The 15,242-nt window shown below is 36.5% G+C and overlaps 1 protein-coding gene and 1 long non-coding RNA gene across 4 annotated transcripts; both read left to right on the top strand.

The window, feature by feature from the left end:
- The first annotated feature begins 1,166 nt into the window (after positions 1–1,166).
- On the top strand, positions 1,167–2,329 carry ier3 (immediate early response 3). The gene has a single exon (XM_084415135.1). The coding sequence runs from the start codon at positions 1,226–1,228 to the stop codon at positions 1,841–1,843; it is 618 nt and encodes a 205-aa protein (XP_084271261.1). The 5' UTR covers positions 1,167–1,225; the 3' UTR covers positions 1,844–2,329.
- An 8,367-nt stretch (positions 2,330–10,696) lies between these two features.
- LOC311292958 lies at positions 10,697–15,132 on the top strand. Of its 3 annotated transcripts, none has more exons than XR_014627855.1 (5): positions 10,697–12,099; positions 12,839–12,940; positions 13,654–13,776; positions 13,931–14,030; positions 14,719–15,132. It is a non-coding gene; the product is annotated as an uncharacterized lncRNA (long non-coding RNA). The 3 variants fall into 3 exon arrangements; XR_014627856.1 differs by having other exon boundaries at positions 13,934–14,030; XR_014627857.1 differs by lacking the exon at positions 14,719–15,132 and having other exon boundaries at positions 13,931–14,306.
- Positions 15,133–15,242: the final 110 nt, after the last annotated feature.

The raw sequence follows: 15,242 nt of genomic DNA on the forward strand, positions 1-15,242 counted from the left end.
CTGAAATTAGCTACTGGGAAAAATCTCTTGGTACTTATAATTACTTCACGGCTGCGTATTCGCCATGCTGTCACTGTCATGAAACCAACTAGCCTTAGTTGTGCTGCCATTGGATGTGTTTGACTTGGAAGCTGTGCTGTGCAGACCGATCGGTGTATGACATCAAAGTACGGCAAGAGCTATTAGAAAGAATCTGTCTCATTCAGTTTTTCCCCTATTATATGCGGGTATATATGCCTATATGGGATACCCCCCCCCCCCGTAAGCTGCCATGATAATGTTGAACCAAACTGCCAACTAAACTATGCTGCCAGTATACGTGCTTGAACAAAAATTTCTTTTTAAGTCTTAAACACCACAATGTGTCACTGCCATAATAGGTACCCCTATAATTATACGGTAATAGGTTAATACCAAACCCCACTCCCACCACCCACGTAAGGCATCAGCCTAAATTAAAAAAATACCAATTCATGAAGGCTATAGAGTTCAACTGGGGTTTTTAAACGTTTCAGAAACTTTAAAGGTTCGAAGTGCAAAGGGAATTTTCACTCAATAAATAAATAGGTTGACCTGCAAAAGTTGACCTGAGGTAACCATTTTCCCGCTTACGTCGAGAGAACATTACGAAAATGTAATTATTTTTAAATCACTTAATTTAGATATCCTACTTATATCCTTAAAAAAACTGACTTGTCTGAGCATGGTATCAAATGAAAGAATGTAGCGCGCCTCAACATTCCATAACTGACGTTAATAAATAAATATCACGTATTAAAAGTCCACAGTCTAGCCTACTCATTGATGTATAGGCTAACTCACATATTTAAAGAATAAGGTTTTAATTAGCTAAATAAATGTAAAAAATATTTTTTGTTGTGTGATTTTTGTTTTAAATTTAAAATACACTTTGAAAAGTGCATCTTGTTTGTTTTTTATATCATCTCTTTTTTTACTGAACTATCTGAGGTCAATCATAGGCTATACTTGGCTCCCCCGAGTATATTAGCTGCTGTCATATGCTGAGCTCATCTTAAGGTTAAACGTAGGATTTTTTTAGTCAAAATGTATTTTCCGTCTCGAGTGAAGGGTGTGGCCATTTCTATGGGCGTCTCTTAAAAGCAAAATATATAAAACCTCACGCTGAAGTTAGAGAAGTCACTTTTGAGAACCAGAGACACAGAGCAAGCAACGAATAGCTTACTGGAACTGACCTGAACTAACAATGTTCTCCAGATCAGACAGCATGGTCCTCTCATTACCGACAAACGCTTTCTTCCAGCCGCAGCAACAGTTCGGCTTCGGACCGATGGAGCCGCGCAACACCGAGCCGGAGATCTTCACTTTCGATCGGATCCCGGAGCCGCAGCGGCATGCGTTCAATCCCCGCGGAGCTCCGCAACGCCCGCGCAAGAAAAACACCCGCGTCATGTACCCCTCCAAAGTGCGCAAATATCTTCCACCGGCCGAGAAGAGCCCAGCCAAACGCTGGCTGCTCGCCCTGTGCCTGGTGGTGTTCCTGCAGATCTACACGGAGGAGGGATCCGTTGAGACGATGCAGAGTGAAGCACCAACCTTCACCGATGCCACAGCTTACAATGTCCTCCCTTTCCAGTCTGCTGAGGAGCAAGCCAGACAGATGATGGGCAAGTTTCCTGAGGACTTCAGCCAGTCCTGCAGCGAGGTAAAGGAGAAGAAAGAAAGCTCTTGGCTCCTGAACACTACATGCCCAAGCTCAAGCTTGGAGGAAGACTTCACCACTCTCTACCAGCAAAGCCGGAGGAATGGATACGTGGTGGCCCTTCTCTACCCTGTGTATCATAGACTCGGCACAGAGAACTAAATGAACTCAGAATCAAGTTTGTGGACTATAACCAAGACAAGTCAATGACTTTGAAACTTCTTGGAGAAGAGAAATAGGCTCCCGTGGTTCCTGGTGGTGCCTGGAGAACTCATCGGGTCCAGCTGGACCTCACAGTGCGATGAAAAACACAATCTGAGAAGACATTCGATGGACTTGAAACTTATAAAGGAATGAAACTTGAATGGCTCATTTAGATTTACTTGAAAATGTTTCACTTGAAGTGTATAGATTTACCTTGTAGCCTCACAAGTAGACCTGTTATATGTTTAAACTAATGAAAGTGTCACAATGAACATTTGTGTTGCTGAATGCCGCTCGCAGAAATACTTGAATCTCACATTGATCATTTTATGTTATATGAAGAACTATTTGCTGTAGATATTTATTTAATAATATTTATTTATTGTTATTGACTTATTTATTTCCTATTGCCTTGTGAAAATAAACTGACATTTGCATTTTCAATTCTTTACTTTTTTTCGTTGTCTTCTTGTAATATTATTAGTTCTAATGAGCTGTGGTCTCACAAACTTGGTTCAAAATAGAGTTATTTCTCTGTGCCACGTTTGAAAGTACAATACTCAAACAAGAAATATATGATTTATATGACACCCGTGTGTTGTACATTGCACGTATAAATGCATGAACACTGATATGGCTCTTTAAAAAAACTGATTTGATTGAAATATTAGAACAGAAATACTTTGCTATAACTATCTACAATTTTGAGTTTATTATTAAAGTCGAGATAATCATTGTAATATTAACACTATGAATATAAGATCATTTATGGGCAGTTTAAAGATGAATATGTATGAGGTACCATGATTTTTCATATATTGAATAAAGTAACAATCATCACAATAATGCTTTGTGTTGTTCTTCACTTTCATTACATGAGCATATTCAGATGTGTTTCATCAAATTATTATATATAAAAAATAATAATTATAAATGATTAATATTACTTAACTACTCTAGCTTCATTAGGTTATTGAATGTGATTTAAAGGGTCCAGATCAGGCATACATATTTTAGCTCCTCAAAGTAACAACTGAATATGTTACGTTTTTAGAAAGTATTTTTCTGGCACATACTAAAAGATTACATCATGAGTGAGTTTTAAGAGGAAATACCATGTTTTGTCAATCGAATGCATCATACCTTAATTTGGATAAAAAATGAAATGAGGAAATGACCAGATCATCAATAGTCATGCAAAATGAGGTCAGTTTTTCATCAGCATTACTATGACAATAATTTCTGCAAAAACTGCATTATTATAGGAATATTAAAATTATAAATAGTAAATGTGGTACTCTGTAAAAAAAAAAAAAATTGGACTCTTATTTTATATTTAAGGTAAAAAATTATAATAATTGGCAGCTGTGGTGCCAGAACTTGTTTGTTTCAGGCATCATATCATATCATTTAAATGACACTATATATATATATATATATATATATATACACACACACACACATACATATACACACATACACACATAGTGTGTAGCTTTCATTTCTTAAACAACCATGTAGGAAGACACATCATGGTCATATTCCAGAAATGAAAAGCTACACACTCCATCAATTAGGGTTAGAAGAACTGTTACCAAACATATGCTAGAAACATAATAATCACTGCAATGATCCAATCATAGACTCTTAAGCATTTGCCAATTTAAATCCAAACAGAGACTTTTTTTTGGCCATGCAGTGTGTATACTGTAAATATACTGTAAACAATTCATTTAATTATAAATCTTAGATTTTATATTGTAAGGTAACATGTTTTTTAATACAATTTGTACTTTTTCCTATATCATTTTTACAGTGTATTGTCACACAAAATGTGTTCTCTGATTTTGTCCGTTTAATTTGGTTGTTAGACATGTATTTGGCGGTCAATACTCTTAACAAATATTACACAGTGCATGCACTCTGCGTTGTCTGGAATATTCATTTGAATGTTTTATTATTTTAAAGTTGCTTCTTATAATTTTTGCATGCTTTCAAGACTAAATTATGGTGAAAATCTAGGCCTTACATATTATGGACTCACAAACACAAACTCATGTATATTATCAGTCATATTTGTGTTTACAAGCATATGACCTGTCGGAAGTTGTGGCCAGCAGCCCACGAGGAAACCTTCTGGGAGATTCCCAGATACACTTCCTCTCTAGTCCGCATAATAAACCACTTACTTTCCACAGTCACAAATTCAAATACACGATATGGTTTACATTTTAACTCCCCCTCAGACCAAACACACACTCGCCCTGCGCATGCAAACCTCCTGGTTTCCCTTGTTCCGTCCTTTCATCCCTGCGCTCTCTCTCTCTCTCTCTCTCTCTCTCTCTCTCAGTGAGCTGGCATTCCAGAGCCGTGAGTAAGATGACACCACATGCTCTGAATGAATCCCGCCTATTGAAACCGGAGATAAGTTACTTGAGATTGAGAAAAAAATACTTTGAAGAAAAGGAGAATTCCTCTCATGGCCAAGGTGTGTTCAGCCTGTCGGGGCTTGATCAAAGACAGAATATACAGAACGTCCAGATCGTACCTTGACACGCACCTGCTCAAACAAAGACACACACTGCCTGTAGAAAGGCCAGAGGTGTTCCTGCAGTAGAATTAAGTGCACGTGTTTGGCTTCAAATTTTTGCCAAAGTGTCATTTCCTGTTTGTCCTCGGTGCGACCTCGAGAGAGAGAGTGTAGAGATACTTCAGAGTGCATAAACAAACTCAGGCCAAATAAATTTTGAAGCCACAAATGTTGAAGAGCTTTAAATCTCATTCATCCATCCATTATCCAAACCGCTTTATCCTTATTCGGGTTGCAGGCGGCTGAAGCCTAAGTCAGCATCTTGGTCCACAGGTGGGGAAACACCCTGAATGAATGGTCAGTTCACGCACAGACACATTCACACACACAATGTATAGTGTCCCTAATTGACTTATTGGATTGTGGGGGAAACCGGAGCACCTGGAGGAAACCCTCAACACAACCCCACACAGAAAGGCCTCCGGGTTGAGCCGTGACTCAAACCTGGGATCTTCTTTCTGTGAGGTAACAGTGCTACCCACTGAGCCACTGTGACATTTTAAATCTCAATTTTCAATTTGCAAAAGATTAATATTTTTTAATTAGCTGTGGGTAACGCATTACAAGTAACGGAAGTTACTTAATCTGGTTACTTTTTTCAAATGTACAAAAAAGTAGTGTAAGTTACATTGTTTTCCCATTTTTTGACTGACTGACGGCTCAGAGAACTGAGCATGCATTTACTCATCTCGCTTGCACAAAGACAGATTCACTATTCCTCAAAATGATTTAAAAAAGTTAAATAACTCAGAATATTATATGTTATATTATATATATTCAGTCTCAGTCTATTCATTTCTTTGCTGCTGACTTTTGATGATTTAATTCAACCATATGAATGAGCCAAAATGACTTCAGTTAAACATCACATTTGCGTTTTATTATAATTTTTTTGTTTGCTTTTATTGCTTAAGGAAGAGTGTTAAACTTTCTTCTCCTGTGTCTTATCCTTCTGCAATCCAGAATGGCAGCACAGCTGAAAGGTTTGGTCAGGCGTGAATTTGCATTTCCTTTTGCATTTGCATTTTTGATGCGAAAGGGCTTTTACATTTTCCAAAAATAGAACTTTTATTTGTTTTTAAAAAAACAATTAAGCGAGCCCAGCCCAGGTGAGAAAAAGTAACACAAAGGTAACAAAATGCATTACTTTACATAAAAAGTAAATAATGCAATTAGTTTCTTCTTTTAGGGAGTAACACAACAACTTTTCTTTTGCTTTCTCCAAAACTGTAAATTAGAGTACTATAATATTACTAAATGTGTGGCACAAACATTATTATATTTTTGTAGACCTTTAAGTCAGAATAGTTCATCATGATGGACTAATTTTTGCTATTTTTTGCTTATGAATAAGCACAGTTTTAGCCAGTCATGGCTATGAATATAAGCACAGGAATGGGTTTGTTAACATAACAATCAAATACGGTCATTCACTCTCATAAATACATTATTTCAGCATTTGTGTAGGTCAAACAGCAGGACATCCTGATAGTGACACCAAGGTTGTGTCATACTAGCAACCCAGACATACTAAGTCATAATTAGGTCATTACCAAAAAAGTCCAAATTATGACTTAAAACCTCATAATTATGAGATAAATGTTTTTAATAATGTCATTATTTCAATAATTAATCACATAATTATTAATTTTTATCTCAGATTTCGGACTTCTGTGTCATCATTCCGGAAATGGACTTCCATACAAAATATATGTGAGGTTATAAGTAATTTTCATTGACTATTATTTATTATAAACGAATGACTATTATTACCCGCATATCATTGTATTTTCAGATGCACGTGTGGCATTATTGCAATGACTCTGAGGTCTGAAGATGACCACTTAAGGACAAGGACGAGAGTATAGTTTCATGCTGATGGAATGGTAAATATTCAGGGAACTTTTACTGTATACATGGAGCAACGCGTGTGAACCGATACAACACACACCAGAGCTTGTGAATGTATTAGAAATGTAAAGAATTAGAAACCTTTAGGAAATGATACGAATCTGTTCATAAAGGAAGGTGAGAGGAATCTGAATAAGCTGTGAACTGCAAGAGTGAAATCATTCCGGATGAATGCCAGGCGAGTCCGATAATTACATGCGTGTCGGTTTAATCAAGAGAGCCCACAGGAAGGAAACTGATGCAATCATGATTTTTCATTTTACTCTGCCTTGTGTAAAGTTGCATAATTCTTTGTGTCATCATTCTGTTGTAAAACCACTGAGACTAAAGGTACAACCACAACCTGAGTTTCAGGTGTGGAATAAAGGACTGAAATCATCCGTGAAATGTGTGTGTGAGTACTTCTTCTGTCATGCTTTCATTCACCGCACTCTCTCTCACTCTCACACACATGTGTGAAATATTAGAGAGATTTTTGTTTGTTTGTTTGTATTATTATCAGGGAAATGAGCAGATATATTTACATTTGTGTGAATGTGAGAGAACAAGAAAACTCAGTTTGGCTTGAGTTCCTCCTCGGGTAACTTTCCCGATCTTGTCTTCTCTCTCTCTCTCTCTCTCTCCTGCTTCACTTCCTGTTAGTTCTCTATACTATCATATCTCAATAAAGGCTAAAAAAAGAGAGAAACAGAAAAATAGGCCACTGAAAAGAGACACAGGCCTGTAATGCAGAGCCAGTACAGATTTTCCGAAGAAAATGTGAATGCTGTTTGTCTGTGCAAAACTCACAGTCACGATTGATTTCCAGGTTGCTGGTTGCTAGAATGTTCTTGCTTGCTTGTGTGTTCTGTGGTTGGTGGATGTTCTGGGTTCATTCAGAACTATCTTGCCAAATGTCATATGAAATATCATCTCAATTAATCCAGGCCCGTAAACCCCCAATATTAGATTTTCTTGATGCTGCTCTTCTGCACTCCATTATGCACCGATCTGTTTGTTGTAATGATGACAAAAGGTTTTAAATGTCACATTTTTTAGCATGCTCTGTCTCAACGGTCTAACGGAGCCCGCCAATGTCAGAATGAGTGAGATGGACAATCAAATCAAAGATGAAAGAGTGCGAGCTAAACATTTAATATTTGACAACTGTTGACAGAAATGTTCAATTGACAGAAATGTTCATCGACCGACAGTCACTCTAAAAAATACGCTCGATGGTGTTTTTAGCAGAGGCGGACAGAGTACACAGCTTCATTACTTGAGTAAAAGTACAGATACCCCTTGCTAAATTTTACTCAAGTACAAGTAAAAGTAGGCTACTACAGTCAGATGTCTACTTAAGTAAAAGTACTGAAGTACTTGTTTTTAAAAGTACTTGAGTATCAAGAGTACAAGAGTACATTATCTAAATATTGCATTACTACTGCCACAGAGCTTACATTGGTAAACACAGCAAACACTTGAAGCGAAAACTATCATTGACTTGTTCAGAAAATTGAAATAGTCTGGCGAGGTGGGGCCACGGGTTGGCACATTCCCGGGATGGACCTGCTGCGTCTTCATCCATTGTTTCGTCCATGGTTTCGTCTTTTATCTAAATCTGACCATGGAGTTGACTTTGGTGGAAAGCTGAAGGTGATTGCTGATAGGCTGTCCCAATCAGTGGCGCCTGCACAATCCAATCACGTTTGAGAGGGAAACAACAAATTGAGGGTTTCCGAGATTTATCTTTTTTCCTTTTTTTGAAGTAGTAACGGGTACTCACGGTTATGGATAGAAATGTAGTGGAATAAAGAGTACAATATTTGCCTCTCAAATGTACTTGAGTAAAGTCATGAGTAGGCCTACTCCCCAAAAACGATACTCGAGTAAAGTACAGATCCCTCAAAATTGTACTTAAGTACTGTACTCAAGTAAATGTACTCCGTTACTGTCCGGCTCTGGTTTTTAGCCCCCAATGGCTCCTTCCAGGCAGCTAACCCTAACCTCAACCTTAAACCTACCCATCCCCTCGCTGCCTGGAAGGCGCCGTTGGGGGCTAAAAACACCAAACACCAAAAAATACTGGGTTGTTTCAACCCATGTCTGGGTCAAATATGGACAAACCCAACCATTGGTTTCAATTAAACAGTTTATGACGGTTAACAGTTAATTTAGAGCGTAAAATCCAGTGATGCACGCTTTGAATTGAAAATATGCTATTATTTTATAATTTATTCAAGGTTCCGGCCTTGCTCTAATCACACATTATACACTCATGGGATGTATATTCCCAGAATCCATTCCATCGGCTGGAGGCAGAGCAGGAATAAACTGGTTTGGCAGATATTTCTCCTGTATATCCTGCCAGGAGGTTTTCCTGTGCTGGCTTGAACCAGCAGGGATTAAATAAGGGTGAATGTGTCTCTCTGGGCATGTCTGAACCCATAGGAAGTGTTTCTGTGTAGGAGAGAAGGATCTAGGGAGAGAAAGGCATCTAGGAGTGGGTGGCAGAGGGAACCTCCTTACCTCATACACCCATAACATTGTCATATAGTATATCAGATAATCTGCTCATGGGCCCGTCAGGACTGTTGCCATGGGACTCAAAACAGAACCAAGACATATAAAATCCCTGTCATAATGGTGTCATACACTTTGTTCATTAAAAAAAAAATGTATTTGTCATATTTGTCAGATGGAAACAAAAATATAGATAAATAAAACTAACGATAAAACTAAGTCTGAGTTGTATAAAACTGTATTGTATTGTGATGTAATTTCCTGTATGATGTAATTTTATGATGTAAATGTCACGACCATACATGTAACTTTGATAATTTCTATATCTATAATATTATTCATATTTTATATTTGTTATATTATTGATAATAGTATAGGGGTGGGATAGAAATATTCAAATGAATCCTGATTCATTCTATTTTCTCCTCATTTATATCGATTCACAAATTTAAATAATTTAAGTTTTAAATAAATACGTTTTTTCTAAAGTGTTACACTTCTTTAACTTTGCACTACTTATTGCTGACATGTTAGACTGTTATTAATCACAATAAGCTGTGAAAAAATGGCTCAATGCCGTGTATAACAATTATTATAATTATTATTTGTTATTATTATCTTTACACCAACTAGGCAATCTTTACTTTAGGCCTCATATCATAGTTCAAACTATACATTTTAATTTACTAATAAACATTATGTATATCATAGAACATTTATTCAAGTCACTGTCTGTTTACATTTTGTGTATTTTTGTAAATATAGTAACAGATCCAGAGAGTTAAAAATATAATCAATCCATAAATAATCAGTAGTCCTTTTCATTTAAATATTAAGTCACCATGTAGAACGTCCGGATCTATGTTTCTTAAACCTGTAATGAGTAAACCAGTGGAAACGTGAGGAAAGCCTTTAAAAGTATTTTATCTGAAAACTGGTTTTTATATAAAAGACCTTTATCTTGAGCTTGTCTTTACAATCACACTTATCATATCTCATCTTGATCCTAAAAAACAGTTAGGTTCCTAGAAGAGGGTGAAGTTGACACTCCAGGAACTGTAGATCACTGTAACAATGAATTCCAGATGTCTGGTGGCGGCCTGAAAATGGCAGGCTAAATATAGGATGATTGTGATCTTGTTTTATTAGTTTTTTTCATCACATTGAATGACAGGAGGGAGTTTACAAGTAAACGGTGTAAACTTACCTGTAGAAAGGAGAAGTTTTGTTGCTCATACCTGCAGGGAAATCTCACCTGCAACCACCAAATGCTGTTGCAAAAGCTTTCTATCATAACTGAGCCATATATCAGTTAAATATTTCCATATAAACTATTATATAAACGGTTTTTTTTTTTTAATAGTTATTGTTTTGTGATAAACATGGAATGTTTGACTCTTACTAATAGCTACGCCATGAATATGTCAGTGTAAACATATTAGTGTGTATTTAAATGTCAGTGTTAAAATATGAATATAAAAATTTGCCATGAAAAAATGTTTTTCATTGTCTTGATAAATCACATTTAAATAACACACATTTAATAAAACAGGATATTGTGACAGTTTGAAGTTTTTGAGTTCTGTTTTTGAATCTTTTTCAGTGTTTTCAGTTTTTGTGATTCGTTTCCCCCTGTCTTTGTGATTTTGGTTTAGTCCTGTTAGTTTTTTCCTGTCTGTTTGATTAGAAATTCCCATCACCTGTGTTCTGTTAATTATCCCATTAGTCCCAGTTCATTTAAGCCCTGTGTTTTCCCTCAGTGTTTGTTGGTCGTCGTCATTTCATGGTTGTGTGTTTTGAAGTCAACCTGGTCTCACAGGATTCCGTGAAATGTCCACGGGCCCTTAACTCAAAATCCGTGGAGCCATCACGGAATCGCCCCAAATTCCGTGATGCTGCCACGGATATTACTCCAATGCAAGTCAATGACACTGACCTTCCGTGGTCCACACACGGATACCCGTTTCAATGACGGAGTACGGATCTCACTCAACGGACGTGCTTTCTCATTTGGAAACGCAACATTTGAAGTATTTGTTTATTTTCCAACATTAAATGCCATAATGACGTTAACCTGACTGTTAGCTATTGCAATGTCCTGTCATCATAAAATTTCGGTTTGTTTCAGTTAGCCTAATCAAAGTCCCGTGATGGCACCACGGACCTCAACAACCTGACCTCACTCATGGACGTTGTAATGTTGCTGGCTTGTTTAGGAATTTATAAGCTTTATGTCGACTGTGTTGCAATGGCATGTAATTAACTTGACATTTTGTCTCGTCCTGTCATCATAAAATCCAGTTTGATGGCGTTTTACACCTATCGCTCGTTTGGCTATAGTCAGAACTAAAATCTGTGATAGGAGCACGGATTGAGTCTGTGGTGAGACCACGGATAACTCCAACGCGCAAGTCAATGACACTCATCTTCCGTGGTCCACACACGGAGACCCGTTTCAATGACAGAGAACAGATCTCACTCAACGGACGTGCTTTCTCATTTGGAAACACAACATTTTAAGTATTTATTTCTTTTCCAACACCAAATACCATAAAGACTTTAACCTCTCTGTTATTGTAGCTATTGCATTGTCCTGCCATCATAAAAATTCAGTCTGATTTTGTTAGCCTAACGGGACTTAAGTCCCGTGATGGCACCACGGACCTCAACAACCTGACCTCACTCACTGGATGTTGTAATGTTGCTCACTTGTTTAGAGACTTGAAAGCTTTATGTCGACTGTGTTGCAGTTTTGTCTTGTCCTGTCATCATAAAATCCAGTTTGATGGCGTTTTACACCTATTGCTTGCTTGGCTATATAGTCAGATCTAAAATCTGTGATAGGAGCACGGATTGAGTCTGTGGTGAGACCACGGATAACTCCTACGTTCGTGATATGGTCACGTAATTTAATCTATTGATTCGTGCCACGGACACGTTTATTTCGTTATTTTTCGTCTTTCGTGATCACAGCTCGATTATTTCTGCCTGTCGGCTGCAGCAGAGAAGCTGTTTAATATATTTTAGTTGTATTGAAGTTGTATTTTTTTTTAATGTTATTATTTCTGTCTTATTGCCAGGGAAGCTGGATTGCTTTGCTGTTTATTGATATTTTTTAAAATTATATTTTATCAGTAGGAAATCGCGCTGAAGAAGTCTCGTTCCGAACACATCGCGATATTTGGCATCAGTTCACGTGTGTCAGCTGTTGGTAAGTAGTAAATAAATACCTAAATACGCTGTCCTAATAATGTGTGATATAATGTCTTTTCTGTTTGTCGATATTAATCTGCCAAATATATCTGCCATTTCCACGGAGACTTTGCGTTTCATTGCTTTCTAATTCAAAATATATGATTAAACACTGCCTGTCACGTGACGTGCTATAGGCCTAGATATTCATATCAGATTAAAAATAGTACAATTAGTTCCAAAGTTGTATTTGTAGTAGAAGCACAGTAAAAACAACACTTACCATGCTTTTACCACAGTAACATTAGTTTTACTGTGATAAGTGTAGTAAAAAGACAGTAATCACAAAACTTACCATGCTTTTACCACACTATTGGTAGTTTTAATGTGATACTTATTGTAAATGCACAGTAACCACAACACTTACCATGCTTTTACCACAGTAACCCTAGTTTTACTGTGATAGGGTGTGGTAAAAGGACAGTAACCACAAAACTTACCATGCTTTAAACCTCAGTAACCTTAGTTTTACTGTGATTGGTGTAGTAATGGACAGTAATCACAAAATTTACCATGCTTTTACCTCAGTATTGATCGTTTAAGTGATATTTGTTGTAAATGCATATTAACCACAACACTTGCCATGCTTTTAATGCTTTATAATGTAACATCCAATATTTGTAAGGTAAATCAGTACTTTTTCCTTTAAATAATCCTATATATTATACATAATGATATTTTCTTTTCTCTTTTTACAGCTGAAAAGACCAAAAGGACCTTTCAGACTCAGTCGGCCCATTATTGTTTGAGGAGAAGTAAACGGAGGAGACGGAAAGCTGCAAAGGCAAATATTCACAATGGTATGTCTTGGTTTTAACCCTAAATCAAACATTATATCAAGCATTTGTTGTTTCTTAAAACTTCTCTCACAAAACCCATAGCCCAATCAGTACAAACATAGTCTGCAAGTTTTAATAATTTACGAGATTTAACAAGTTGTCAAATTCGTATGATACTCGATTGTACGAGTATACAAATATGTATATTTGTATACTCGTACAATCCTGCAGCTTTTACTCCTAGTGCTGTCATTGGCTACTGCCTCAATTCCTGTACATATTTATCACGATATTTGTAAATCAGTTGCGCCACTTCTTGGAAAGTTGTCGGATGTCCCACACACTGTCAGAAAGTTTATATTAATTGCAAATTGGTCCCCGTCTGTTTATGTTCCAGTGATACATGATGTCTCTCCACACCTCATAACCTACCTCTGTTTGCAAGAGTGGAAAAGCTTATCTGACTTGTCACATTTCATCAGATACTCGATTATTTTGTCATAATCAGAACAGTTACACTGCTGATAACTGTCCCGTTTGCATGTAAATCATTTTCGTATGATTATTGCTTGCTATTAAAGACATACTTTTATTCATAGAAATGCCCACATATCAGTGAACTTATAACATAAAAATTTAATTATGCAACACTCTTTACAGAAAACATATCATACAGTTATAAACTGACTATTTGCAAGTAATGTATTAAAATTACCTTCCTTTCTGTTTTGCAGGATTACTTAGTCCTTTTTTTTTAAAGCTCTACAATATCAAACTCAACAGCTCTTTTAGGAGCCAACCCTCACAAGAGCTACTAGTGAGTCGCAGCGAATCTTGCCGTGATCAGCCCTTCCCAGGTGAAGTTTCTAGAATATTGCAATCAGTATTTACTCATCAAGTGTTCTCTCCTGAATCATATGGTAAATTAACTTATTTAATACTGTCTTAATTTATGTTTCAGGAACAATAGTAATTGCACATAGAGTAAGTCGAGACTTTCTTGTTTTACAGCAGAGAAGGAAGACCAGTCCTTATATCAACGCAAGCTAATCGAATAAGTCCTTTGTTTCGGGTGAGGAAGGAACATCTGGTGCCCAAAGAAGACAGAAAGGTGCATGAGTCCATTGGTATGTCTTGAATTGAAACAATGCTGTAAAATGTAGTACATAATTTGATGTTGACAATTTTACATTGTACAGGTTATCACTTGGTTTTTGATCAAGTGAAGCTCTTGAAACAATTGACAGAAGAGTATGTTGTCTGGAAAGAAATCAAGCATCACTGGCAAAGGCTCAAAAGAGACCATGCCTTTCTTAAAAATCTTTTAAAATAGGTTGCTGTTGATATGGGTAAAACTGTTTTTGTTCAGTACTTAGCTTATATTATGTGCTCCAATATTATATTTTATATATACACATATACATATACATATATATATATATATATATATATATATATATAATACTTCAATGTGTATATTATATAATGTACTGACTGCTGCTTTGTAAATTTATGTAAGGAACAGGCAACTCTGGCCCTTTGCATTCTACTTTTTGAGGTTAATTAAGAGTTAACCTCCAACCCTAATCGAGCACATCTGAAAATTGTAACCAAAGTCTTCAGGTTTACTTCTAGACAATAGGCTGGAGGGTTTGAGGTCGGAGCTAAATGTGCAGGACAGTGGACGCTGAGGGCCAGAGTAAACCATCACTGCTTTAAATCATGCAGAACATAAGCTGACCCGACTATCCATTAAACAACTTAATTTGAATGGTTTCTGTTTTCTGTTTTACTTACAGACCAGGACTGGAGAACGCCTGACAATGGGATGTTGAGACTTCTTCCTCTGGTTGAGAAAAAGCGACACCGCATCAGTGATCACATCTTCTGTTCTTCTGTTCTTCAACTGAACAAACTGTTTAGACGAAGAAGAAGAACATGAACACGATAGAGACATGTACAGGGAAGAACAAGAAACCAGTTTAGCTGTGATAATGAATCATTATTTTCCAACACAATATCAAATCTGTTTTCTGTAGGTGACTGAATATGATTCTCTGGCACTAATTTTATGGCTTCAGCAGCTGTGAATGGACTATTATGATGTTAATGTATTTTTGAAGACACATTTTTATTTATCTTGAATCTCATTTGTCTTTATGCTACTTTATTAACTTTATGCTTTGTTCTCTAATAAAGTGTTGTTTAATAAAGTATGGTGACTATTGTGTATTGAAAGTGGTGTTTGGTACAGTAAATAGACATTTTTATTTGAGAATTTTTAATTTCTTATTTCTTTAGTTTAATTAATTAAAAAATAACT

The sequence above is a fragment of the Rutilus rutilus genome (genome assembly GCF_951802725.1).
Source record: "Rutilus rutilus genome assembly, chromosome: 7".
Classification (NCBI taxonomy): domain Eukaryota; kingdom Metazoa; phylum Chordata; class Actinopteri; order Cypriniformes; family Leuciscidae; genus Rutilus; species Rutilus rutilus.

Coding starts and splice junctions, on each gene's coding strand:
- ier3 (XM_084415135.1), top strand. CDS start 1,226: ATGTTCTCCAGATCAGACAGCATGGTCCTCTCATTACCGACAAACGCT.